General features: G+C 46.2%; 13 protein-coding genes and 1 non-coding gene across 14 annotated transcripts; 5 read left to right on the forward strand and 9 right to left on the reverse strand.

The window, feature by feature from the left end:
* Positions 1 to 507: 507 nt before the first annotated feature.
* Positions 508 to 2,308, reverse strand: BKA55DRAFT_575056 (FAD dependent oxidoreductase). The gene is made up of 4 exons (XM_046193346.1): positions 1,632 to 2,308; positions 1,266 to 1,581; positions 993 to 1,218; positions 508 to 944 (listed from the first exon to the last, which is right to left on the reverse strand). Exons 1-4 carry the CDS (start codon positions 2,070 to 2,072, stop codon positions 626 to 628), a joined length of 1,302 nt encoding a protein of 433 aa, XP_046047034.1. The 5' UTR covers positions 2,073 to 2,308; the 3' UTR covers positions 508 to 625.
* Positions 2,309 to 3,288: 980 nt separating this feature from the next.
* On the reverse strand, positions 3,289 to 3,893 carry BKA55DRAFT_575059 (uncharacterized protein; the record flags this gene model as incomplete). The annotated part of the gene is made up of 1 exon (XM_046193347.1): positions 3,289 to 3,893. The coding sequence occupies exon 1, from the start codon at positions 3,521 to 3,523 to the stop codon at positions 3,290 to 3,292; it is 234 nt and encodes a 77-aa protein (XP_046047035.1). The 5' UTR covers positions 3,524 to 3,893.
* Positions 3,894 to 4,272: 379 nt separating this feature from the next.
* BKA55DRAFT_98894 (uncharacterized protein) lies at positions 4,273 to 5,158 on the forward strand. Its single transcript, XM_046201707.1, has one exon. The coding sequence runs from the start codon at positions 4,339 to 4,341 to the stop codon at positions 4,939 to 4,941; it is 603 nt and encodes a 200-aa protein (XP_046047036.1). The 5' UTR covers positions 4,273 to 4,338; the 3' UTR covers positions 4,942 to 5,158.
* On the forward strand, positions 4,953 to 5,425 carry BKA55DRAFT_692710 (uncharacterized protein; the record flags this gene model as incomplete). The annotated part of the gene is made up of 2 exons (XM_046199819.1): positions 4,953 to 5,290; positions 5,338 to 5,425. The coding sequence occupies 2 exons, from the start codon at positions 4,953 to 4,955 to the stop codon at positions 5,423 to 5,425; spliced, it is 426 nt and encodes a 141-aa protein (XP_046047037.1).
* A 1,295-nt stretch (positions 5,426 to 6,720) lies between these two features.
* BKA55DRAFT_541797 (uncharacterized protein) lies at positions 6,721 to 7,446 on the reverse strand (the record flags this gene model as incomplete). Its single annotated transcript, XM_046190420.1, has 1 exon — positions 6,721 to 7,446. One exon carries the CDS (start codon positions 7,444 to 7,446, stop codon positions 6,721 to 6,723), a length of 726 nt encoding a protein of 241 aa, XP_046047038.1.
* A 292-nt stretch (positions 7,447 to 7,738) lies between these two features.
* BKA55DRAFT_575064 (uncharacterized protein) lies at positions 7,739 to 9,062 on the reverse strand. Its single transcript, XM_046193348.1, has 3 exons — positions 8,817 to 9,062; positions 8,331 to 8,714; positions 7,739 to 8,285 (listed from the first exon to the last, which is right to left on the reverse strand). Exons 1-3 carry the CDS (start codon positions 8,910 to 8,912, stop codon positions 8,130 to 8,132), a joined length of 636 nt encoding a protein of 211 aa, XP_046047039.1. The 5' UTR covers positions 8,913 to 9,062; the 3' UTR covers positions 7,739 to 8,129.
* Positions 9,063 to 9,707: 645 nt separating this feature from the next.
* Positions 9,708 to 9,789, forward strand: BKA55DRAFT_t203. The gene has a single exon. It is a non-coding gene; the product is annotated as a tRNA-Gly (tRNA).
* Positions 9,790 to 9,835: 46 nt separating this feature from the next.
* On the reverse strand, positions 9,836 to 10,792 carry BKA55DRAFT_575065 (uncharacterized protein). Its single transcript, XM_046193349.1, has 2 exons — positions 10,040 to 10,792; positions 9,836 to 9,932 (listed from the first exon to the last, which is right to left on the reverse strand). Exon 1 carries the CDS (start codon positions 10,704 to 10,706, stop codon positions 10,326 to 10,328), a length of 381 nt encoding a protein of 126 aa, XP_046047040.1. The 5' UTR covers positions 10,707 to 10,792; the 3' UTR covers positions 9,836 to 9,932; positions 10,040 to 10,325.
* An 865-nt stretch (positions 10,793 to 11,657) lies between these two features.
* On the forward strand, positions 11,658 to 13,709 carry BKA55DRAFT_648396 (uncharacterized protein). Its single transcript, XM_046197244.1, has 3 exons — positions 11,658 to 12,545; positions 12,601 to 13,063; positions 13,115 to 13,709. Exons 1-3 carry the CDS (start codon positions 12,041 to 12,043, stop codon positions 13,584 to 13,586), a joined length of 1,440 nt encoding a protein of 479 aa, XP_046047041.1. The 5' UTR covers positions 11,658 to 12,040; the 3' UTR covers positions 13,587 to 13,709.
* Positions 13,710 to 13,800: 91 nt separating this feature from the next.
* Positions 13,801 to 15,221, reverse strand: BKA55DRAFT_575067 (uncharacterized protein). Its single transcript, XM_046193350.1, has one exon. The coding sequence runs from the start codon at positions 15,076 to 15,078 to the stop codon at positions 13,879 to 13,881; it is 1,200 nt and encodes a 399-aa protein (XP_046047042.1). The 5' UTR covers positions 15,079 to 15,221; the 3' UTR covers positions 13,801 to 13,878.
* Positions 15,222 to 15,236: 15 nt separating this feature from the next.
* On the forward strand, positions 15,237 to 16,034 carry BKA55DRAFT_575068 (RmlC-like cupin domain-containing protein). The gene has a single exon (XM_046193351.1). The coding sequence runs from the start codon at positions 15,647 to 15,649 to the stop codon at positions 15,998 to 16,000; it is 354 nt and encodes a 117-aa protein (XP_046047043.1). The 5' UTR covers positions 15,237 to 15,646; the 3' UTR covers positions 16,001 to 16,034.
* Positions 16,035 to 16,156: 122 nt separating this feature from the next.
* BKA55DRAFT_517340 (fungal-specific transcription factor domain-containing protein) lies at positions 16,157 to 18,193 on the reverse strand (the record flags this gene model as incomplete). The annotated part of the gene is made up of 2 exons (XM_046188181.1): positions 16,157 to 18,040; positions 18,086 to 18,193. 2 exons carry the CDS (start codon positions 18,191 to 18,193, stop codon positions 16,157 to 16,159), a joined length of 1,992 nt encoding a protein of 663 aa, XP_046047044.1.
* Positions 18,194 to 19,281: 1,088 nt separating this feature from the next.
* BKA55DRAFT_575070 (uncharacterized protein) lies at positions 19,282 to 21,502 on the reverse strand. The gene is made up of 3 exons (XM_046193352.1): positions 21,096 to 21,502; positions 20,455 to 21,028; positions 19,282 to 20,407 (listed from the first exon to the last, which is right to left on the reverse strand). The coding sequence occupies exons 1-3, from the start codon at positions 21,233 to 21,235 to the stop codon at positions 19,682 to 19,684; spliced, it is 1,440 nt and encodes a 479-aa protein (XP_046047045.1). The 5' UTR covers positions 21,236 to 21,502; the 3' UTR covers positions 19,282 to 19,681.
* A 441-nt stretch (positions 21,503 to 21,943) lies between these two features.
* Positions 21,944 to 22,603, reverse strand: BKA55DRAFT_541805 (uncharacterized protein; the record flags this gene model as incomplete). The annotated part of the gene is made up of 1 exon (XM_046190421.1): positions 21,944 to 22,603. One exon carries the CDS (start codon positions 22,601 to 22,603, stop codon positions 21,944 to 21,946), a length of 660 nt encoding a protein of 219 aa, XP_046047046.1.
* Positions 22,604 to 24,069: the final 1,466 nt, after the last annotated feature.

The raw sequence follows: 24,069 nt of genomic DNA on the forward strand, positions 1-24,069 counted from the left end.
AGTATCGAGATGCCGGATAATGACGAGTCACATTAGTGATACTCCAATAGGAAACCTTGGAGTCCCCTTGTAAGAGCCAACAAATGGTCATTAACGAATAAACAAATCAGTTGTTTACTCAGAAGAATAAAAAGCAAAACTGATATTATTGCGGCTTTATACGAAAACAACTCAATGACTGATAAATGACCCAATGGGTCAAGATTACCCGCTTGTCGTACCTATAGGTACCATTCTACCGTAACGGCTAACTCAGACGCCGTAGTGCTACCGACAGGCGGGCATTTACGGCATTAGTCCATTGCATCTCCTCCGTCTGAAACAGGTAATAAACTTCCATTCTCTCAATCAATGAGGAAATTAACTCAAACATCGCCACGGAGAAAATGAAGTGAGAAAACAGAGCCGCCAGAGAAAACAACGCTAAATCTCAAGATAGTTCAAACTTAGCGTTTCCACGTAGATCCATACGAGCGGATCTCTCAATTACTGGGCCTTTATTCCAACTAGTGCATTGTCATGTGATGATTTCTATTCCCTGTCTAGGCCTACATTGGCGGATCTATTGATGAAGATTTAAGCCGTGAGATGTGAGTAAACTAAACTACCTACTACATCTACACCCCTAGAGACGACTACGGCTCCACGTCCAAGGCAACTTTCCATCCGCTGGAGCATTTCTCCCCTTCCAACCCGTCAACTCGTTCAAGTCTCTGCGGGGAAATGGATGAGGATCTTGGAAATCATCGGGCTTCTTTCCGAATTTCCAGCTCCAGAGATTCTTGAGGCCTTCATCGAGGGAGTCCTCTAAAAGGTCGACTACGTACTTTCCAATGATTGGGAGAAACTTGAAACCGTGGTTTGACCCGGCTGTAGCGATGTAGAGGTTCTTCGTGTCGGGATAGGGGCAGATGCGGAAGTTCAAGTCTGAGGCCATGCCGTCCCTGGTAAAGCCATTAGGTATAAGTGGTTTGATAAGGAGGGTTACTTACCAGCATTGACGGGTGTGGACAAAGGGTCGATCTGCGAGTTCAGGGATCATTTCTCGAACAAACTTTCGAATCTCATCTTCGAGTTCCTTTGGACATCCATCGAAAGGGTAGTCACCCACTGAGTGCAAGACTGAAGCGCCAGAGTGCACATGGTTGAAGTAGTTGGTCACGAGTCGTACACTGCATAGCTTGATGAGGCCATTCTCATCAGGAGGAAAGATGATGCCTGTCCACTATCAGCACTCCAATTCCAACATGGATGTAATAACATACCCTGCTCAAAGTCATCAATGATCGGAATGTCCTTGTACTTTTCAATCTCGTGTGGCTCCAGCTTCATCACACAGATAACCGAAGTCTCCGCTCTGACATCAGTTCTAGCTCCCTCGACAAGAGCAGGGAGACCTGCTCCAGCTGCAACAATGACCTTATCGGCGAGATGAATCTCCCCGTTAGCGGCAATGGCACCCTTGCAGGTTCCATCCTCGTATACGAGTTCCTTGATCTGACCAGCATGGCCGGTGATGTGCTTTACGCCATTCTTCTCTGCAGCTTTGGCCATGCGGAGGAGGGCTTGGCCTGACGGGACCTAGAACAAGTCAGTATTGAGAATCGATAGATATGGAGTGTTGATGTTACCCAACCAGCCTGAGGACTGTGCAGATTAGTCCAGCCCGGAAACTCTCCAGTCAAAGCAGGCCACTTCTCTCTAATCCTCTCAACATTCAAGTACTCCACTCCCTGTCTCCCCTTCTTCTCGGCCAAATCCTTAGCGTTCTCCAACCACTGATTCGTCTCCTCATGCCCGCCCATGATCCATCCCGACTCGCGATAAAGGCCCTTGAAGAGAGAGTCTGGATCTTTCCACACGCCAAGGGTTTCCAGACCGAGCTGGGCGTAGTACGGGTTTGGATAGTCTGCACGGATAACCTTGTTCAGGTCTGTGCCGGCCGAGTCGCGAGATGGGGCCTCGAAACGATCGACGACTGTGACGTTGGTGTAGCCGCGCTGGATGAGATGGTATGCGGTTGAGGTTCCGAAGACGCCTCCGCCGATGATGAGAACAGATGGTTTACTCATGGTGAGTTGACTTGGAGAATAGATAATATGATTCTAGGTGATGTCTTTCAGTTGTGTTCTATGAGACCCAGCTGAATATTTATAGCCTTGAGCTGCGAGGCTGCGATGATTTGCTCAATCTTTAGCGAGTTTCCATGATTCCCTATCAATTCAACAGCCTAAGTAAAAAATCTCTGGTCTTGTTTTCTCATTCCTCCGCACTCCCCCGCAAATAATAAAGTTTTGCGGTATCTCTAACGCCCCCCTCGAGATAACATAACATTCTCAGCCTTAGCGCAGAGCCAATCCTTAGCGACGTATACTTACGTCGGACCACCGAGCGCAAGACGCCGAGGCCCAAAATGATCATCTCTTGACGTCGGGTGTTGCTCCAAAGAAACCCCACCGACATGGGTCTCCGGCACAGGCTGCATTAGTGGCCGAACTGACACTAACTTACACGCATTAGTTCAATTTGCAAGGGGGGTAACGATGGATACAGTATCTCTGACGAGGGGATTCGGTAATGTTGTGTATGATTCGCGAGGAATACTTTATGAGTTTAGTGGTTTTGACCGGGGGTTTTGGGCCAAGATGATAAATGGTTGGCGTTTGTCTCGGTTGTTGAGATTGAGTAGATATCATCTCTTTTCTGGGGAGAAGAGAGGCGAGGAGATTTGATTGGCTGATTGCCATGATGTTTTCTCTTATTGCGCGATATCAGATCCATGGAAAAGATATTACTTTTAGATCTTGTGGCAAATTTGAGATGCAGGGTCTTTCTTGCAGCCAATCACTTTCATCATTGGGAAGTGTGTTTTGTACGCAAGACCACAATCGCAAGGGCATCAGGGTCACCACGAAGAACAAGAGAGGTTGCTGAGAATACCTATGCTCAAGTCTATGAACCCACTGTGACAGTCTTAAAACAAATGCAAAGTGGGATACTCACAGACAAGTGACAATGACTCAATAAACATCGCTAGGCAAACTGATTCTAACCGCCCAAGCTGTCAACCGGGAGTAAACAACCGCTGTCAGTTGTTGTCTCTTCAGCCTCTCCTCTCAAAATGACCTGTCCTATTCCCAACAGCCGCGTTCCAGCCCCCCAAACAACGTGGCAACCGGGAATCACCAGGTACAAGATGACGTAGCAAAAGCACGTTTACCGTGAATTATCGTAGCATGCGTCAAAATCTGTCCAACTTGCAAGGGTGGCATGCATCACGAGCCCGCCCTTACATCTCACCGTGGTGGAAACACGGTCTGTACGACCAACCCCCATCTCGGAGAGCGAGTTTGTGTGCCGAAATCGTGTGAGTGTTTGTTGATCCCCAAGCAAGATTGACGTTCTGTATGCTACTGTAGGATAGGGTTGTATTTGGGAGAACCCTTGCTTGGAAGATGGAATGACTCTTGGAACTTGGCTGAAAGTGTATGTTATCGGTTTGAGACATGATTCGTGAAATCATATTTCATAGGTGATATCATATTTTTGGGTGACAAATGAAGTAAAGTGATTGAGATAACTATTTTGATGCCTAATGATAGTGGTCACAGAGAACAAACAGGGAGACGACACCCCTGAAGTCAAGCACTGACATGACAGCCATGCACCACAAACATTCTGAAACCTGCACAGTACCTCAAAAGCAACTGACATGAGAGATCTGCACGACATACAATAAAAATTGCTTCTCCCGAAGAATCATCAGAAATCAACCTTCCATAACGATTCCATTCTTCTCGTATCGCCCACCCTGTCAAGTCTGTCAAGCCTGTCAATGTTATCTCTTTACTTTTTCCTCTGCTAGTGTGGATGCACCGGGAACTAGCCCATCCATTCGGCGGATTTTTCTTAGGTACCGAACCATTGTTTCGGGTGCATTAGCGCCAATGTCTCTCTTTTTTCTCTGTTCACCGCATATTTTAATTTGTGTAACCCCAAATTCCCGGATGCTTTGCCGGTAAAACATCGTCAGATCACTTTTTGTCGTGTCCCTTCTTTTTGTTTCGGACTTGGCCGATGCGGGAAGAGACAAGAGGGGAGCTTCACTACGTGTTTCCACTCTTCGGTCAACTATCCTAGCGATATCTACAGATACAGACTAAAAAGATAGACCGATGCTCTTTAGGAGATATCGCGGGGAAGAGGGGTAATAGCTCCGAATACTCGGGATTAACAATCAATCACTGATGTCATTGTTAATAATGTCAAGTCAAACAAACATGTCAGTTTTCCCCTCTCACTTCCACTTTCTCTTGGCAATGTCTCAGACGACTCAAAATGCCACTTTCAAGTCCCGGCTTATTTCCTTTTTGTCAAGGGTGCAGGTGGGCTGTTTCTCTTCTTCACCCCCCGGAACCATTGCCGATCCCGCCACTGAGAGAAGAGAAAAGAGACAACACCATCCCTAACATCCCCCCAAAAGTCCTTCTAGAAGAACTAACACTCCACCTAAATAAGCAAACTTTAGTGGGCTCTGTTCTCTCCTCTAATCCTTACTCAACTGATGCCGTAGAGAGCGCTAAATCAAGTCAACTCTTGAGTCTTTTGTTGGCCTTGTTGTCTCTTCTCTCGCATCATCATTGCTTGCTTCTTTGTGCTGCGCCGTATTTTCCCCTTTTGTGTGGCTCCACACACCCAGACGCAGGCAGGACAAAGCTCACTCTCTTTTTGGGGCGTTTCGCCCTTTTACAATTTCACATTCCATTTCAGAGACACTTTCAGCTCAGATCATATTTCTTCCCCCCCAATGTATATTTCCGTTTGTGTCCGTGTCTGACTGTCGAGCCGCGCGTTAATTACTCCCGCCTTGCACTTTCATCACACCTGTACTATATCTTTATATCTCACACGACCACTGTATCTCTTCATACAATTACTTGATCGTTACTCCAATGAATACTCCAAACAGAGCTGCCGTTGTACATCCCCAATGCGACGACGCACAGTCTACTCAGCAATTACTCGCGCTTGTTCAACATCTTCAAGTTACATCGAGGACTATGGCCAAGCAAACACCCGCGTCCGACCAGAAAAATAGTACCATCGTCACCGATATTGGCGATTATCTCATCCAAGCTGCTCAGGCATGGGCGCAGATGACAGATGCTCTGGTGGAAAGTCGACAGGTTCAGCAAGCAGTAGTTAATGCGCATGAACAAGCCATGGTCAACAATCATCTTTCCGATTTATCTACTGTCGTCTCTATGGATGTAGATCTTACAAAGCTCTCGTATGTATCATCATTCAATGGTTCGTGATGTGGCTAATGAACAGTAGCAAAATCCGCGATTTGACGGCACAGTTTTCACGAGATGTGCATCAAGTTTGGAAGAATGACGCGCCGTGTCCGGGGAAATCACCATGACATATCAACATTCGAATAGAGGTTCTTGGGCTGGGTCATTGGGTTATTTCATAGGCGTTTCTGGAATGATATCCGCATCTTGGTTGGAAGATTACTGCGTTATTTCATTCATCACTTGGTCACTAAAATTGCACATGCTGTTTCTTCCCCTCCTCCACCATTGTCTTACTGTATCTCCTGGCCGCAACCTCTGTTGCTGTGACGTCTGTGATAATCAAGTGTCTTGGCTTCCATATTTGGATATACTCGTTATCTTGACATGGACAATGCTCAAAGAAAGGAGGCATAAAAATTTGCTCTGTGGATCAAGTCGCTTGAATCTATCCATAATATATGAAACTGCCAACGTATTCATGGACCTCGTCCAACCAACAAATTCGTGGCATGATCTTTCTGTCGGTGAGCCTCCTGACTCAAAGCTTGGAAGAGAGGCATATCATGACTCATGACCTTGCGAGGTGATCTGAAAAAGTGTAGGCAAGAAATTCCTCATTATTCGTCATCCACGAGTTCTGTAAGAAAAACAAAGATGATATCTCCGCTCAGCCTTATCACTTTATTTTGGCATGTCACATTTATTTATGTTTGTATTACCCAATTCTTCGGCATTTAGGGGGCCTGAAATACACTTTGAGGCCACCACCATGGATACCCGCTGCAGGGTCTTGCAGCCTCTAATGCATTATGCACAAACCTGGTATTGGCACTGGCACTGGCACTTCAGCTTTGCTGCCTTATGCCCTGTTTAAGTCTGATAACCTGGTCCTTGGTCAAATAAACCCCGCAGAAAAATCTGCAGCATGAACCATGGAAAATGTTTCTTGGGGGTTGAAAATGCATGCGACATTTTCAACCGCCTATTCATCACTGCATTCGCCTATCAACTGAATTGCCCGACCATCTTGGCCGTTGCCAATGACTTAGGTCATTTTTTGTCCTTCTTATAGTGGAACGTCTGAAAGCTTTTACTCATTTCAGGACTATTTCAACGTGAAATTATAAGTTTTCGTTGGTAGAGACAAGGCTGCGAGATAGCTCATTTATACCGCAGATATTGGCATAATCACGAGGTTGAATACAATACTCCCACTCACTACCGGGAATAATATCAAGACGCAATTTTGGTTCAATTTATATGTTCACAAAGGAAATCAAGAAAACAGACAATGCAGTCAGCAAATTCCCTTTAATGTCCAGTATGTTCCAGCACCACTTGACCCACGTCACCAATTCCTCTACCAAGCCAACGCCGAACTCCGAACGAAAACAACACCGAATCCTTTCCAACTCCTGTCTTACTTTGATACCTTGTCCTTGTCCTTATCCTCGTCCTTGTTCTCTGTAGGACCAACTGCGTCAGAGCTGGCCTCAGTGGTACCATCTTTAACCTTCCTGGCCTCGATATCAGATTTGCGAGGACCAGCCTCCGCAAGGTCCACATTAACAAAACTAGGTCGATCAGCCTCAGTCTTTGTAGGACCAGCCTCAACAGGCTTGGGTTCATGCCCAGGCTCAGTGGCAACAGACTTGGTTGCAGCAGGCTCATCTGTAATACTTTCAACAGAAGCAGGCTTGGGAGTACCGGGCTCATCGGCAATAGGCTCAGCTATGACAGATTTAACAGCAACGGGCTTATCTGAAATAGTCTTGGTAGCAGCAGACCCAGCAGTGCCAGGCTCAGAAGCAACAGGCGAAGATGGGCGAGGGGTAGGAGGAAGAGGCACAAGAGATCGGGATTTATGCAAGTCAAGCCCAAAATCATCTCGTCCGTGTACTTCGTCCAACTCATCAGGGTGCTCAAATTCATCGGGATGAATGAGATTTAGAGGGCCACCTGGGTATGCTGGGGGTATCGAATATTCAGAGTAGTCAGACACGTTCTCACTGCTGCCCCCTGATCGCTGATTGTGCCCATTGTCATAGGGATGGTTGGAACGAGCATTTTCGGGCTTACCACGACGGCAGCAGCAACAACAGGTTAGGACCTTGGCGATGAAGAAGAGGGGGCGAAAATCAGGCATGTTTGCTGATGTGAATAATAATTGCTAGTTGTGAATGTTTGTGTAAGCGAGAGCTTTGTGTAATAGTCTTGGTTGTTGTGAGTAGGCAAATGAGGTGAGATTGATGATTGCTTGACTTGGTTGAGACAGTTGGTTGAGAGATGAGAAATCTAAATGGCAATGAAGGGATACGACAAGTTTATATAGAGAGAAAAAGAACATTGATCGTCATCGTTTGAGAGGCTGTTCAATGTTTGTCGGGAGTCGTTTTCAGAACAGTGAATAAGAGTCCTTTGGGAGACTGAACATTTAGCAACGAGATGAATAATAACCAACAATAGTCTGTTCTTGATTTTATTCAACAAATTATTTCAAGGAATCAGATTTGAACAGCTGATCTACTGCAAGTGTGCTTTTTCGAACGCAAAATCAAAATAAATCGACCTAGCTAACAGATATTGCATTTCCATGGACACTGTTGAATCGATCGTTTTGGAGGCCAGTTCAATCGATTTCTCGTATTACCATAGTAGTAAGTTTTATTCTGATCGAACAATATGACGAGTTGTAGACGAGTTTTACCAAAAACTTCCGTCCAGCAGAGGTTATACCCTGATGACAAACACATGGAAAATACAAAGCCTGCCAAACTGGGCCTTCGCTTCTCACGAGACAACCAAAGCTAATGAAACATTACAAACGATTTAGACCCTCGAAGCCACCAGACTCATGTAGATTCCCCATAAGAGGCCAATGAAGCTCAAAAACACGATTCGTCGATGAACAGGGATGAAACTGAAGCTGATAATGGACGCAATAGGCCAAATCTTGTAGCCAGCAACAATGATGGGAATAGTTTCCTGTAAGATATTAGAATAGCTCATGTGCAGATATTAGGAACTCACCGTCTTGATATTGCTCCAAATCTGAGAACCGCCCTGACCTTTGAGCAGGCCCATAATGATCAAAAACGCAATCGTGTTCATGATAGCTCCCGCAGTGATACAATCAACAAACCATTTGGTCATAGTGTTGCGCATACTAAACTGAGGCTCTCTGTCCTTGTTGATCTGCGCCATGCGCTCCTCGTAGCCTTCCTTGAGCTCGGGTGCGTCGTCGGCAGGCTGCATCTCAAGATCGTTCAGACGTCCAAGCTGGGGCCCTTGACCAGCAGGATAGGCAGGAAACTTTCGCTCCAGGAAAGCTTGCCAGTGATAGTTTGGAGGCGCGGTCATTAATGTGAGGGAGACGAAGCGCAGAAGCTGGACGATGTCTAGGGAGACCGGACGCTACGGAAATTAGCCGTTGAACTTTAATAACAGTACCATCAACGTTGAAGACTCCAGATTTTAAAATGGTGGCATAAAGTCTACTCATTTTGTCAGACTTACATTCTGTTGACGAGCCTCAATCATCTGGGCAAGGATATTAGAGATAGTCGACAGGCCCGCGGCCTGGAGCGTAGCGGCAACGATCGGAGACGGCATTTTAGCGGAAAAGCGGAAAAAGAGCGACTAAAGGAGTAAATATCAAGGCGCAGAGAATCAATTGTGTATCGAATATTGATGTTGAGCTTTCATGTCAGATTGATGAGAATCTTGAGATGAGGTGGAGAGCCTCGTCTCACGTGCGGGCGTTGGAGCTCGGGATAAGTAAGATCCGCAAAATGCAACCCCTTTTCATCCCTCGTATCAACTGCCGGACTTTGAGACATTGACAGCCATCGTCAAAGTGAAATATCATATTCGATGTCGAAGAGATCTCTATGAGTTTGGCGTTAAAACTGAGGCGGAGGAGTTTTATCAAGTTTGTTGATTTCCTAGCTAGGCACGGATACTATCAAACAGGAGTTTGAACCACCAGTAATTAAGAAATTGGCCATTAGCTACATTCACGTAGACCGGAAATTGAGGTCTTTCGATGAAACTGTCCAGCATGTTGAGATAATAGTAAGGGATTAGTAAAGTAGAGTTACTCTTTCAGGTAATTCTTAGAATCTCATCTTTCAGCTAGCTACCAATACTCAGACTCAGAAACTCAGAATGCAATAAGGATTTCGTAGCTTGAAATGAAGATCGAAACGGATGTGGTCAAAAACTAGGATGTCAACGTCGGAGAGGAACATGGCCTTCTTCAAGAGACGATGCCCATGGTCAACGTGCAATTGAACCTTGGGCCTATACTTCCCAACCCTAGACAGGCCAAAGAAGAGACCATTATGATCTCTATTTCGTAGCCAGCGACCACAGCTCATCCAATTGGGTGCTCAACCGCCTCTACCAGCGTAATTGGTTTAGTGGTAAAATTCTCCGTTGCCATTCGAGCAGCGTCGGGGAGCCCAGGGTTCGATTCCCTGATTACGCATTGAAACCGACAGTTGAGACGATTCAGTTCTTTTGCTGTTATTTATTTTTGATTTGGTCAAGATTTGAAGGTTGAGGAATTTGCATAATGGAGTGAGGGCATCGTGAGCGAATAGGTTGACAGCCAACTGGCGAGACTGAAAGGTATGACTTCCTATAACATATATGTCAACCAAGAGTCTCCACTTTGATTTGTTGGGAGCTGCTATTACAGGAAGTTGGACACATATGTTGAGTATGAGTATATCTAGGAAAATGACTAGATTATAACTTCACAGCGTTAAGAGATACAACGACTCAGACAACCCTATATCAAAAAGGTAACAAAAGTTTCATTTTGGGGGAGATATGTAGCCAAATCGTTCTTTAGAGTTTCAAACCTCATCCCCTCTGTTGAAGCAGTGTTAACAAGGTAAGGCGAGATGAGTAATATCATCTTCAACAGATACGCGGTACACTCCTTCGAATATTGACGACATACAAGAGCTATGGCTAGAAGTCCCCCATCGCCCATTGCTAACCATGTACTGGCATCCCTCACTCCGAATACAGCAAACTACCAATGAAAGCAACAAAAACAGGTATATATCCCCAGTGAAACCACTCATTTCCCCCAATAAGCGATTTGCTCACGAACCCATCAGTCAACAGCATGAAAAGTGCTCCAATCAATCCCATCCCCATGAGCTTCTTGTCTCCGGTCAAGGCGTTGTTGATGAAGAGGTAAGAAATAACAATGTTTCGTGCACCTTGCAAACGTGCGAGGGATAAGCAGGTCTTACGGCTTTGAGGATCTGCTGGGATGGGAAACTTGACCAGTTTGAGGGTGGCTTCAGGTCGGAGCATGGAGTTGATGCCGATGAGACCTGGTATGGCGGAGATGACAAAGGAGCCGCGGTAGAAGAAAGTATCCCACATTTTGAAGATTTCAGAAGATTTTGGGTTTTTGTGATGTTGTAAGAGGGAAGATGAAGGTTGAGGAACACGTAAGATTTGTTATGAATGTCAGAGCCCTATGCGGACATAAGCACTATCCCCGCCAGGGTAAATTACCTGTATCTCCGATATATGCTACCGTAAGCTGCACTTCCTGTTGGAACTCTCAAATATAACCAGCAGTAATGAGTTATCATATTGAAGCTTTATGGAAACCAATAGTAATATACTCGTGGAACAACTCGTGGTGGATCTTCGAGTTTGTGACACAAAAACTGCTCAAGATATAAATTTATGTAAGCTTGGGATAAAAGGTCAATAGGGTATTTGGGTTCATTTGAAGATTATATATATTTTTCTTTTTATATAATACACAATGACTGTTGTGGTTCTCGCGAATAAGTTAAGGGATGAAAAGAAAATGTAAATCATCAATCAATATGGAGTACATTAGAAAACGTTTGAATGAGAAGCTTCACAAGAATTCTATTGATTAGAGGATCATTTAAGACTCAAATCTGCCTTTGAACTAAGACACTATTCAAGTGTCTCTTATAGGTTGGGTTGAGTGGTAGATTCCATCAACTTATCTCACTTCCATCCTTGGACTTTGAGGTATAAAACTAAACACCCGGTTGATTTTACTGGCTAACCATGATAACGGCTAAGAACAGATTGTCCTCTCTGAAAAACTTGCTAAATTGTATACAAGTCCATTGCTGGCCCATGTTAGTATCCGATAATGGCTGGATATGGGGGCATAGCCAACGATTACCCAAGTCCAATCACAAGACCAAACTAAACACAAGTGCACTTTCCGCTATGAGATTATAGGACATGCAACGCGGAACTATCCAAATGACCTGGACATGCATATCCAGGGCGGGTATCGGAGTGTTTGTCCGGCTCTAGAATCACAGGCAGCATCATCTGACCAACTCAACATCAACAACATCGCGATAAGAAGTCCAACCCCACCCACCACAACCGTAAAGCATTTCCCCATCCGTGTCACAGATACGTCCCTATCTCGGGACTATCAATCCTACGTCACCCTTCCCGCGATAACGCTACTGTACCCCGCGTTTCGACTCTCATTCGACTATCCTAAAAGGGTTATGTTAACCCGCAGGCGTCCTCGAAATGTAACCAAATTTGGGTTTCACTGGCGTTTATCTTTTGAGATGCTCTGACGATATTCTTTTGGGAGAGTTGACGTAGAAACAGGTTGCATAAAGAAAAGATGGCTGCTGTGTAGATGGTCGTGACTCTGTAAATCCTCGATATCACTGTTGTTTGTGAGGATATTCTTCATCATGCTTGTCTTTTCAGAGAGTCTTCATCCTAATACGGTTCATACTGTACTTGTTGTATCGTTTTGTGCCAGTGCTTGTGCGTGTTTGGGTCTTTTGGCTCATGCTCTTGTGTACAAGCGAAAGGCTCTCAATCGATATGCGTATCCCTCATCTCCTCCACCAGAACCTGTGAAGAAGACTGCACCTGTAGACTATACCACTGTCTATCCTCCGTCTCAGCGACATGTTCTCCCTGAGATATCGCCAGACTTCGGCTCTGACGATGTTGACCTTTCTGTGGCATCAAAGCCTCTTCTGAGGTTGGATGAGGACTATCGCCATGCGAATCCCAGTACATTCAACTTCACCAGCTTCAGTGTTCACGAGATCCGAAGACTGGGAGATTTCCCCGATTATGCAAAGCTGTCAGGTGTTCCCTTACCAGAGCCTCTCAAGAACTTCAATGTCGATAAAGCATTACCCAGACCTTATCGTCCATTTCGGTGGGCTTATCACCAGACTATGTGTAAGTGCAACTCCTTCAATCTCCGACACTGATGCATGACTGACACTACTTGAAGCTTTGAAGAAAATGGACCCAGACTTCTGGCTGGAGATAGAGAACACATATCGCGAACGCATCGCCCAGCGACAAACCCTCTACGCAAAGCACGGGACGGGTGTCCTCCAGGCCTTACCTGGCTCTGAGCTCGCATGCAAAGAGCTCATGGAGATGGTCATCCAATTCCTATGTGCGCGATACCCACAAGCATTTGAAGTCCACGGCAAGATATTCGTCAATCATATTCTGGGAGTAAAACAGGATCTTGATCAGACTGAGCCGCTGCTCTTCCTTCTCAATCACGTTCCTGAGGATTTTGCGCTTACACTGCGAGATCCTGCTACCGGACGGTACTGCTTCAGAGCAGGCGTTATTTGTTCTTCTGTCGGATGGAAGTTAAGCGAGAAGATTGGCCTGGGATTGCCGGAGATACATGCTCCGGTGCCTGATTACAAGGAGAAGATGGAGTTTAGCATGGATCGGTACGTTAATTTGCACCCTGACACATTAACACTTTGCTAAATGAACAAAAGATTCTTCACCAAAATGCCTACCAATAGTCCCATCCAGCGCGGATCCTGGGGTCTCGAAGTCGGACAACCGCTCTTCATCCCCTCAGAAGACCCCGAGTTCAAGACTCGAGAAGTTCAAAACCCTTCCCTAACCGAAGAAGATATTTCCCTTCGAGTTGACTGGCAGACCTTACGTCGCTTGCCTCTCTCCGGTGCCATTGTCTTCAACTTCAAGGCTCTGTTCACGCCAATGACTGAGTTCAGAGATGAGCCTTATGTACCTTCTCTGATCCTGAAGGTGTTAAATGAGGGCAAGGAAAATATTATGAAGTACAAGGGAACGTGGCATGTTGAGCATGTTACGAAGCCGACGCTGAGGAAATGGGAGAGGGAGCAGATTGGGAAGGGTTTGATCCCTGCGGATTGGGAGGTTACTACGTTGGCTGAGAATCCGTTCTTCCCGGGGTGGGAGAGGAAGTGGACTGTCAATTGAGTGAAGTGGTGGATCCGAAGATCTTATTTAGCGATTTTAATTTATTTGTTATTAATTTCGCAAGCTCTGAGCTCAATACCTCGTGATGGCTTCATTCTACAAGTTGATATAGTTGGACAAGGGGAGACTCTCAGAAGGGTTGAACAAGTCGACCATCGACAATGAGTGCTTATCTTCACCATGAGAATCTTGATTGTAAAGTTCAAAACAAATGCTTCGTTTATAACTCCGTCATCTATTGACATAATGCATAAAAGACATAAGATTGCTCTACCAACTCAGGAATGACCATCTACCAAGGATATTTCCTAATCTCACCCTCCTTCTCAACATCCAACCCCCTCGCCAACTGCTTCTCATGCTCTCTATCAAGATACTCCAACAGTACCTCGCCATACTTCTGCTTCCCCTTATAATTCGCAACCTTATCATCCCAACTCCTAACCGCACTCGCCAATCTCCCCGGAACATAATCCTCCTGCGCAATCTCCGTCACAGGGTGAAAATACGTACGAATAGTAAACACCACAGCACCAGTCTTTGGCAATCGTCGAAGAGACTGTCGCTCAGAGCGAAACATGTGGTGCTCAATTGCTTTATCCTTCTCAGCGGTACTCCAGCTCACAGAGGGTGCGTCTTCACTGCCGATACTCCAGCTCCAGGCTAGACTGTCGTCGACTTGGAGGAAGTAGTTGTTGCGGTTGTAGACTGTTTCTGGGCGAAGGCGCTTGAAGAACTTGCACATTCCTGTTTCGAGCTTTTCTTTGAAATGGGGAACGTCGCCTGATGTGTGGATTTCGGAGAGGGACATGCCGTATTTGTCTGATAGACGCCAGAAGCCAGCGAGGAGAATGGCGCCGGCGAGGAGATAGTATTGACCATCGGGACGTTCGACCATGATTGCAAGATCATCTTGGATGAGGCGGGCGCAGATAGCCATGGGATCTTCAGCTAGTGGACGCTCAACAATGTTGAAGTCTTCACCAGACCATTTATTCTTAATCCCAACAGCCGTCCGTTCAAAGAGACTCGGATACCTCGCAGGTAGATAATCCGCCAGCTCCTGAAGAAGCTCAATAGCAGCAGGATACGCATCAGGATGTGTATCAACACACTTCGTCCCTCTCTCCTTGATCCTCGCAGCTTTATCAGCGTGATATTTTGGATAGTGGTTATCCAGCTCAATCCACTCTTCTACGGGACATGTCCGCAGACCCATGGTGACTTGGTAGTTGGGGCCATAGCGGAATGCTCTGTAGGGGAGGGGCTTGGTCTTGTCGATGGACCAGTTGGGGTGGGGTTCTGGGATGGGGGTTTTGTAGTCGCTTGGTTGGTAGTTTGATGATACGGGAGGGAGTTTGCTTTTGTAGCGGAAGCTTTTGCGGCTTTGGCTGATGTCGCTGAGTTTGTAACCGAGAAGGGCGAGACTTGTTATGATGCTGAGGAGTATGACGGCTTCATGAGGGCCGAAGGAGGATAATGTAAAGTCCATGATGATCTAGACAAGCAAGAGTACTATCTTGAGATACAAGTATAATGGAGTTGTTTGTATTGCGAAACCGTCGTGTAAGTCAACACATATATACACACAACCTCAACACTCCTAGCAGCCATACCACCCATTTTAACCCACCATCCCACTATCAATCCCTCACATAGAAACAAGTTACGTATCTATCATTTCACAAACCGGAAATCGCTTCTCCAAACGGACGCTCCACGCCCCGCGACCTCCGCATCCCGAAAACCCCACCATCTTCAACCTCCGGACAACTTGACCCAAATAGGAAAAACCATGCTATCGCCATCTTATCATTCCCCGCAAACACGCCGGTAACATTGCTCCAAAGAGGGAATGAATGTTGGTGATGGTTAACCTCGCCGCTTATGTGTGACATTGGTATTTCTTTGAAGGGAATGAGGCTTGAGAGATGGGTATATGAAAGGGTCATTTCCTCGAACTGTTCATATCTAGCATCAAACTCTCCACTTCTGGATCAAACAATCCAATATCTTCACCTAAACAAACCCTTAAAAGTCAAACCCCAAAGACTATCAAAATGGCCTCCTTCAAGCACTTCGCCCAAGCCCAATCCAAATTCGAGATCCCCCCTCTCTCAGGCGGAAACACCTTCATCGGCGACATCCACTCCACGCCCGAAGGCGCCGAGAAGCCCTTGGCCATGGGTCTTTTCCGCGTCAACAAGGGCGAGCCTCTTACATACACATACAAATACGACGAGTGCAAGATCATCCTCGAGGGAAACTTTGTCATTGAGGACTCGACGGGTCAAAAGGTTGAGGCCAAGGCTGGGGATGTGTTTTATATCCCCAATGGCGCTACGCTTACTTTCTCTTCGCCGGATACAGGGTTGGCGTTTTATACTGGTGCGAGAAAGATGAATGATCTATAGATGGGATGGGCTGGATGGATAGCGGGATCTGATAGATTAGAATGCTTCCATATATGAAGCTCTCAATTAAGCCAATAACCTAGTGTGATCCCAACCGTGATATCTCCCTATAAGCTCCAAACATTTGATCCAATAAACAATCTCATTTGCAATCTCCTAACCAAACATTGATCTCAAGTTGTTATCCTCCATCACATCAACCCAATGCACCGAAGCAGACCCAGGTGCTTCACTATCATAAGCATCCCATATAGCCTTGATAAGTTCCTTCGCCATCATAACCGGTTTCGGCGGTAAACTGCTCTCCAGCATATTCAGTCGTCCGGTGATGAAATGCCGAGCGTTGCTAATATCGAGGGACATGCGGGATATTAAGTTCGCAGGTGGCGGTGAAGTACCCAGCATGTCCATGGAGAAGGGATCCGTCTGGAAGCTAGATGAAGCGAGACCAGCGTCGAATGAAGAAGTAGAAATGTCGAGCATTGTCGTAGTATCGTAGCGAAGGCCTGTACTCGCGGTGATGTATAGCAAAGGCTGGATACAGCGTGTGCCGGAATTGGGCGGGATATGCTCCAGCACATTGACAAGTCGAAGACTCAACGGAATAATCCACTCCTCCCAAGGAATATGTCGACTATTCGCATGAACAGAGTCAGTCGGTAATCGCAAAGCCACCAGATCGGGGAAGGTCTGATACAGCTGCAGCAACGCAGCAAGTTTATAAGCCTCAGCAACCTGCGCAAGATGAAGCGACGGCGTTCGATAATCTCCCGTATTAGCAACACAAAGAGTATTCTGGAACTCAAGCCCCAAGAGCTTCTCCTCCAACCGCTGCGCCTCTTGAATCTCCTCCAAAGCTCGTTGGAAATCCCGCCCTGTTTCTTTCGGTAGTTTGAGGTTTCGTCGGAAGCTTCGGCAAAGTCTTATCGCTTGCGCGAAGAGCTGAGATGCGAGCGGGGAAATGCCAGTCCACGGGTGTGGTGAGTTGTCCATGTATCGCTCGGCTAGTTGCATTGAGGTGTCGGTTTGAGGACCTGTTGCTGGATCTTCTGTGTCGAGAGCTGTGTCGTCTTGGTTAACTGCTGCAAGAAGCATTTCGCAGTATGTTAGACTTCTGTTGAAGAATGATAATAGTTCCAGATCTTTTGCTGAAAGTGATGAAATGCGGCGATTGAGGCGATTTAGGATCTTGCGAGCTGATCGGAAGAATGGTAGGCCTAATTGCCTCGCATCAACCCAACACACCGTCGTCCCAAGGCAGAATAGCGAGAATAATGCACCAGCGGGCATGTTGTCCACGGCAGGATTCTGAATGATCTCTTCTGCCTCGGAAAGAACTGATCCGGTAGCCGCTTGTAAGAAGTACATAGCCGATTGCTTCATGTGTGGTAAGCGCGTCGATAGAAAGCCAGCAGACATGCTCTGCAAGGAACTAAACACAGACTGAGAACTCGTGCATAGCTCAAGAGCGAGTTTCCGATTGAGGTTAAAGTCTGAGTCGAAACCGGACCATAGTGTGCAGACTTGTTCGAACCAGTTGCTGATGAGGAGGGATGAAGTGTCAGTTATAAGACCAACAGTGAGCGGTGTTCCTTCAAAGTATTGAGATTCATTTGTCGGTGTAAGAGCTTGAGAAGTCATTTCGACATTTTGAACCGTCAAATCGCTTATATTCTCTTCGACGATGGAATTCGATCGCGCAAAGATATCATTATCCGACTCGGTACAAGAACTCGTCGTCCAACTCGCATCACCAAGAATTGAAGTATTATCCTCAACAGGCAACTCCTCAGTCTGCACTGGACCAGGATTATCTAGCGCAACATCAAATACCGCAGAAGGTGTCGCTACAAATGACGGTTCGGGCTGTATAGTCGAACTTCTTCGCGAAGACGTTGGTGAGGTCGGGGCCGCGAACTCGAAGTTTACTTCGCCTGGTTGATGCTTGAAGGACCATTTAAACTCTTTCCAGTAACCGCCGCATTTGACGCCTTTGCGAATACATCTTAGACATTCGGGTCTTGTTTCGTCGCATTTTGTCTGGACGAGTCAGTATGCGCTATCAGAACAAGCAGTTTGACCTACATGTTTGGCCTTGCAAGTAACACAGCCAGAGCGTGATCGTGGGTTAGGACCGTTCTTGGTCTTTGAAGCTCTTCTGCAATTTGTCTTTGTTGATGTTTTTGTCTGCATTTTGTCCTGTTAAGCCAATCTCAGGAGTGAAAGGTTGGAGCTATGAAGGAAAAGGAGAGAAGACCGTCCTCGCAAGAACCTGGAGGTGTTGGTCCTTAATGGGATTCGAGAACGGACATGGGGGCGTGGCAACGTATCTCCAGGCCCTGGTCCATTGGACGAGATAAAAACGCGGGGAAGTGCATCACTATCAGCCACTAAACAAGCGCTAATTCTTGGTCCATTGTGACGACGTAACACTGATAAGAAGGGAAGCTATTTGTTTTTGTCAAGAGATAGGCTTTAGAAGCCGAGATGTGACATATAAGCTCAAGTGATGCTGAATAGTGCTTTAATCTCTTGGAGAACTTCTACAATTATATATGATATTCAATATAACAAGGCAATCCTTGATGGTTGATCCCATATCCTGGGTCACATTCTAGAGCTCAAGTGGACATTCAGTGGAGTCAAGCATCGATCCCGATACTCCACCAACACGCATCTCGGCACTCGCTTATCATAGCTCACGATAAGAATTCAACATTCAAAGCTTAGATATCTTAAACATTAAACGTCTCAACGTTTCTTATCATTTCTTTAAGCATTGAATCTGATTCTCTGGACTTTCGTTTCCATGTCAAAAAGCTTCCAGAACTCATGGCTCACTATTGACCTCCGGCAAGATGCGGGGTGCACACCCAAACCACATGCTCACTAATGACGCCTCGTCTTCTGTTTCGTGTAACTCTATACTCCAAGTTTTTAAGAGGCTCGATCGTAGCAAACTATTACTAAATGGAAATTCATTGCCGGCATGTCAAGTTCATGACATCCCCTGGAAGCTCCACCTTGAAAATCCGGGGTATGGGGTAAGCTTCACGAATAACAAGGTCAATTCATATAAAGATGGTTCTATTGGCTTTCAGAATATCCCTTTCATGGTAACTATAGATCATTACTTCAATATTATACTTTTGTCTACAAGGTGAGTTCAAATTGGAAAGTCAGTAGCAATTACTGAAAGTATTGTAGTATTAGGCAATTGATAGGTATGTGTATCAGATTTACACAAACGCAGCACAGTCGTTGTCGTGTTTCTAGAACTTCGCCTTTACTATATGAAAACTCGTCCTATTCTAACCTTGAAATGTCGAGGTAAGTGATGTGTCTCGTGGAGGGACAACATAAAATAGACCACGCTATCCAAGAGATCTGATCATACAATGCTCCAATACTAGTAAGAGTTATCTTCTACCCAGAAGATATGTAGTATTATTATCGTTGACCTTGAACCATGGGAATTGATGGCGAAAGGCATACCTAGTCTTCTGTAAAGCCTTGAATCACCGCCTTGTAAACTGTATACAGCCCAACAACTATCCTGAGCCTGATGTTCAGATGTAGTCTATAATCCAGTTCTTTCGTCTCAATGTCTATATACCCTAATCTATTTGTGCGTCTAAATCTAAACAAGACGCATTATCTATTCTAAGACTCAAGTCGCATTTACAACCTCGCCTTGGCACCATCCTTCTCAAGATCCGCCTTCGCCTTCGCATTCCACCTCCTCCACAATCCCTTCCTCAACTCCGTACCCTCTATAAAATTCCTAAACCACTCCCTCTTGAACTTGGGCAGCTTGCGTCCCACCCCCGGCTCACCCTCACCAGCCAACTCCCTCACCGCCTCAAAGTAATCCTCAAAATCAGGAAACACGACAGAGAACTTTGGTCCATCACCGTGTGTCTGTATCCTCTCATCCTCCCACCTCTGCATCTCCTCCTGTGGAGGTACCGTTGCTCGGCCTGCGAGAATACGAGCTGCGTAGACGGCTTGCCACTCGAAGATCTTGAACGTGAGACCAGCGCCTACTGCACCGACGAAGAGAAGGGTTGGATCTTTTTGCCATACGATATGTTGGTATAGACCGGGGACGCGGTTGTTGCGGATGGGGAGGGAGGGGAGGAATGGGAGGGTCCAGCTGTAGCCTGTGCCGAAGATGATGTGATCTACATCTGCAACGCTGGTTCCGTCGATAAAGTGCACTGTTCGGTTGACGACTTTGGCGATAGATGGGTGTTGCTGGATCTTAGGGTGGTCAAAGGCTGTGTCACCGAAGAAGACGTTTGTGGTGTGGCCGATGGTAACGCAGTGAATGGGTGATTTGGCTGTGTCGACGAGATCAACTGCGATATCGGCCGCGGATACCGAAGCACCTACAACAACGACTCTCTATACACCACGTTAGCACCATCACTTCTTAGAGTCGCACAACTTACCTTATCATGAAAAGAGTCTCTCCCTCGGAAGTGCTTGCTGTGCACCACACTCCCAGGCCTCGTCTTCTCAAACTGTTCCAAGCCCTCCACAGCCGGAATATACGGCACCCAGTAATGACCACTCGCCACAACAACAGCATCAAAAGTCTCACTCCACCAATAATCATTCTTCTTTCCATCCTTCCTCAACACAACCTTCCACTCATCACCGGTCTTCTCAACATGTTCCACAGTGGTGTTGTACGAGATAAGATCTTCGTAGTGATTACGATGCAAGATACCTGCTATGTAGTCACGCATGACTTTCCAGTGTCGAAAGGGTGTCTGCGGGCCGTGCATCCCGATTGATCTCTCACTACGGATTTCGGGGATGGGCTCTTGTGTGAATTCCATGGTGGATGTGTCAACGTTTGTTTCTAGGTATGGGTAAAGAGATGATTCTTCATGGCGTGGTTGCGTGGACTTGGGAAGAAATGTTGGTAAACTCTCAGGGATGGGCAATTGCTCATCTGCTGTACGATCTGCGAGCTTTGCCAGGTTTGAGATTGTTGGAGGTTGAGTTGTATCACCAATCCTTTCACCGTCAGCTTAAATTCTCTCACTATAGAATCTAGTAGTTCACTAGACATCTTATAACTTACCAACATCCTCCAGGTCCTTCACGGCGTTCAAATACTCTAATAAGATCAAACGTCTTCTCTTGAGCCAAAGCATCAACCGCAATGGCACCCGCTGGTCCGGCGCCGATGACCGCCACACGTTTTACACGAGGGACAGGCATTGTAACAACTCAATGCAGAAAGCAGCGCAAGTGTAACGACAGAAGAAGCCTAAGAGATATCAAGTTGTTGTATGCGACAAGTGAGGGAGGCAAAATATAAAAAAGAAAAGATTTGAAGTCCTTTTGTCGTTGACTCGGAGGATTTTAGCGGCCGGTATTCTCCACATGCGGCACGTTTATCAGACCAGACCCTTGATTGTGCCTCAGATGCGATATATCACGCCATAGCAAGGGTTGTGATATATACATCTCCGATTTGCTGTAAAGGTGTAATTGAGTGTATGTCATGGGATTGTTCGTATGAGATTTATGAATTGTAACGCCATTTCTTGATTTGCCGAACTTTCTAGATAGAGGATTTGAAGATCTCGGGAATAGTGACCAGAGAGGCTATAGACAAGAAGGTTTATAATAGTCCATGTTTGTAATGGAAGCTCGGCTTCTATGTCGTACAAAAATAACAAACCAGACGCATTCACCTCCAGCGCCTATAACAAACGTCAAACTCAAAAGAAATGGTATTGAAGGTATAGACTGCATAACCAGATGCATCGCAGAAAACATCAACATGTCCATCATGCAACATGCACTCCCAACTCCAACGATCAACCATCTTGAAAACGACCCCAAATGCAAACAAGCCATCAACGCCACGCAGAATAGACACAACAGCCGTAACTTTTCATCAGAACCATAGCTCATCAACACCTAAACAATAGCTCCATACTGTCTGAACGAAGCGCGCGAAGAGGGCGGAACAGATTGTTCAGGTCGATACGTCTCAGGACCACATCTTTCCAACTCTCGAAGCCAAGCATTCATCCTCGCCTTCTTATCATCGCCCAGACTTCCATACTCATGCGCAGCCCAATCATCCTCACTCAAGCTCCACAGCGTCAAATGTTCAAAGATCGCCATAACAGCGGATATAACAATAACCGCAATCGGATTTCCCCAGTCATCGGACCAAGCAGCGTAGAATATCAGCACAAACGCATCGAGCGCATCACTGAATAAATTCGTCGCAAGCGCACGGGTGACTTCGCGACGAGCAGCCGAGTCTGTCGCAGCGTTTGTAGTATCGCTCGTGTATAAAAGACCCGAGAGGAGAATATCGCGAATACCAATCAGACTAGCGAGCATATACGCTGAACCATCAGGTGCGATATCGAGGGCCCAGAGGCCGAAGCGTGGGTATGCTATCAACGAGACACCGCGGGCGAAACGAGCGAGAGAGAAAGTCGTAATGGCGAAGCGCTGCACATGGTTCGCTGCTGTAGGAGCAGGAGGAGGTGGTTGCTCATATGGTGATGCGATAGCTGTAGGCGTGGAGATGGGAAGCAGAGGAGAATTTGACTGTGGCGGCATTGCCTTGATTCTTGGTGTTCAAGTCGTCTCGTCACAGTAAATAGGTGACGTTGGAGGAGGAGGAGGATCAACGAGCTCAAAATTATCCCGGACCTGTATTATAAAGACGATGAGAAAGTAGAAAACAGGAAGACTCAAGAGAAACGGGAGAGTTACGAGTAATATGAATACCATAATGACACAAGAGATATCTACCTTCCAAGGTCTTGTAACACCCATGCCTAGCACCAAAAAATCATCAAGCTCACGCGTTTCCCCACAGATAAAGTGGCGTTCGTTTTAGAGGGCGATGACCCCCAAATTCCGTCCCCTCCATCACGATCGTTCTCGATGCAACGCAGCCTTGGGAACTTTAGCTCCGACAGTCGGTGAGAGAATAATGAGTGATGAGTGATGAGTGATGAATGATGAAGCTGTTTTGATGTTTAGGAGGGATGATCATGATGATCATTCTGCGATAGGGGTCCCTCAGTGGCGATGAATCATTCATGGTGCATTGCGTGTGTCGTCTATATTTGCTTCACCTCTACAGTAACCTCTATAAATTATAATGGATGTGATCCTTTCGGTGATGAACTGGTGGAGATAAGACGATATCATCCCACTCTGACCTGCTTCTAATCAAACCACTATAATCACCACTCTCTTCTCCCCCGTGTTCCTCTGCTCCTTCGACAGGCGCTCAAGGGTCGCACATCAGCCTCTCGATGCGACCTTGATCACACCCTCATTAAAACAAAGAGGGTTGCTAACATGCATCGCGTCTCTCCCGCCTCTGAGCGGGGAAGAGCTATACCGGTATCTGACTCGCGACAGGGATTAGCTATGGTGTTTTCCCAGCCTTCTCTAGTGTCTTTTCCTCTGTAAAGAGGTTGTATGGTGAAATATGTTAGGTTAACTTGAATCGTCTTGCGATGGTGTACTCATATGTTGTTTTAGGTCTTGTGCATCACCAACCTGGCCACTAAAACTAGACACTTTAACCACATTCAACTTGAGCCGTAGTGATCGGTCAAGACTTAGCATCGCGACTTTTGACTTGGTGTTGTGATTATCAGACGGAAACGGCAGCTAAAGAACCGGATCGTGCGGGATATCCCACCCTTTTTCATCATCACGCGGACAGATCTCTTATCTGTGTTATCTTACCTTACCTTACATTGCTACCAACCAAGGAGCTTCACTCACTCACAATTGCAGGACAATGCATTGGTATTTATCGTAAACGCGCAACATGCACTGCATGTGCATACATATGAGGGGGAGCACTGGCATTGTAATACGGTCATGCTGGTGAAATGTCCATAAATAGCTTGATGCAGATGGCGGTTCTGAAATGGCATTGATACAGATCGAGTTTTATTGGAGGCCTGTATTCGAGTCAGGTTGTTGCAACAATCTCACTCTCACAACAACTCAAAGAGTCATGAGCTGTCAATGTCCATTTACGCCTTGGCTTAATTAAC

Source organism: Fusarium redolens (assembly GCF_020744475.1).
Source record: "Fusarium redolens strain MPI-CAGE-AT-0023 chromosome Unknown BKA55scaffold_12, whole genome shotgun sequence".
Taxonomy (NCBI): Eukaryota; Fungi; Ascomycota; class Sordariomycetes; order Hypocreales; family Nectriaceae; genus Fusarium; species Fusarium redolens.

Excerpts from the sequence above, each read along its gene's own strand:
- BKA55DRAFT_648396 (XM_046197244.1), top strand. The coding sequence starts at position 12,041 with ATGCTTGTCTTTTCAGAGAGTCTTCATCCTAATACGGTTCATACTGTA. Across the intron at positions 12,546-12,600 it reads GGCTTATCACCAGACTATGT|CTTTGAAGAAAATGGACCCA; the intron begins GTAAGTGCAACT and ends CACTACTTGAAG. Across the intron at positions 13,064-13,114 it reads ATGGAGTTTAGCATGGATCG|ATTCTTCACCAAAATGCCTA; the intron begins GTACGTTAATTT and ends AATGAACAAAAG.
- BKA55DRAFT_575065 (XM_046193349.1), bottom strand. The coding sequence starts at position 10,706 with ATGTGGGATACTTTCTTCTACCGCGGCTCCTTTGTCATCTCCGCCATA.
- BKA55DRAFT_575070 (XM_046193352.1), bottom strand. The coding sequence starts at position 21,235 with ATGCCTGTCCCTCGTGTAAAACGTGTGGCGGTCATCGGCGCCGGACCA. Across the intron at positions 21,029-21,095 it reads GAAGGACCTGGAGGATGTTG|GATTGGTGATACAACTCAAC; the intron begins GTAAGTTATAAG and ends TGACGGTGAAAG. Across the intron at positions 20,408-20,454 it reads GAGACTCTTTTCATGATAAG|AGAGTCGTTGTTGTAGGTGC; the intron begins GTAAGTTGTGCG and ends CGTGGTGTATAG.
- BKA55DRAFT_575064 (XM_046193348.1), bottom strand. The coding sequence starts at position 8,912 with ATGCCGTCTCCGATCGTTGCCGCTACGCTCCAGGCCGCGGGCCTGTCG. Across the intron at positions 8,715-8,816 it reads TTGAGGCTCGTCAACAGAAT|CGTCCGGTCTCCCTAGACAT; the intron begins GTAAGTCTGACA and ends TAATTTCCGTAG. Across the intron at positions 8,286-8,330 it reads TTTGGAGCAATATCAAGACG|GAAACTATTCCCATCATTGT; the intron begins GTGAGTTCCTAA and ends AATATCTTACAG.
- BKA55DRAFT_575056 (XM_046193346.1), bottom strand. The coding sequence starts at position 2,072 with ATGAGTAAACCATCTGTTCTCATCATCGGCGGAGGCGTCTTCGGAACC. Across the intron at positions 1,582-1,631 it reads ACAGTCCTCAGGCTGGTTGG|GTCCCGTCAGGCCAAGCCCT; the intron begins GTAACATCAACA and ends GACTTGTTCTAG. Across the intron at positions 1,219-1,265 it reads CATTGATGACTTTGAGCAGG|GCATCATCTTTCCTCCTGAT; the intron begins GTATGTTATTAC and ends GATAGTGGACAG.
- BKA55DRAFT_98894 (XM_046201707.1), top strand. The coding sequence starts at position 4,339 with ATGCCACTTTCAAGTCCCGGCTTATTTCCTTTTTGTCAAGGGTGCAGG.
- BKA55DRAFT_575067 (XM_046193350.1), bottom strand. The coding sequence starts at position 15,078 with ATGGACTTTACATTATCCTCCTTCGGCCCTCATGAAGCCGTCATACTC.
- BKA55DRAFT_575068 (XM_046193351.1), top strand. The coding sequence starts at position 15,647 with ATGGCCTCCTTCAAGCACTTCGCCCAAGCCCAATCCAAATTCGAGATC.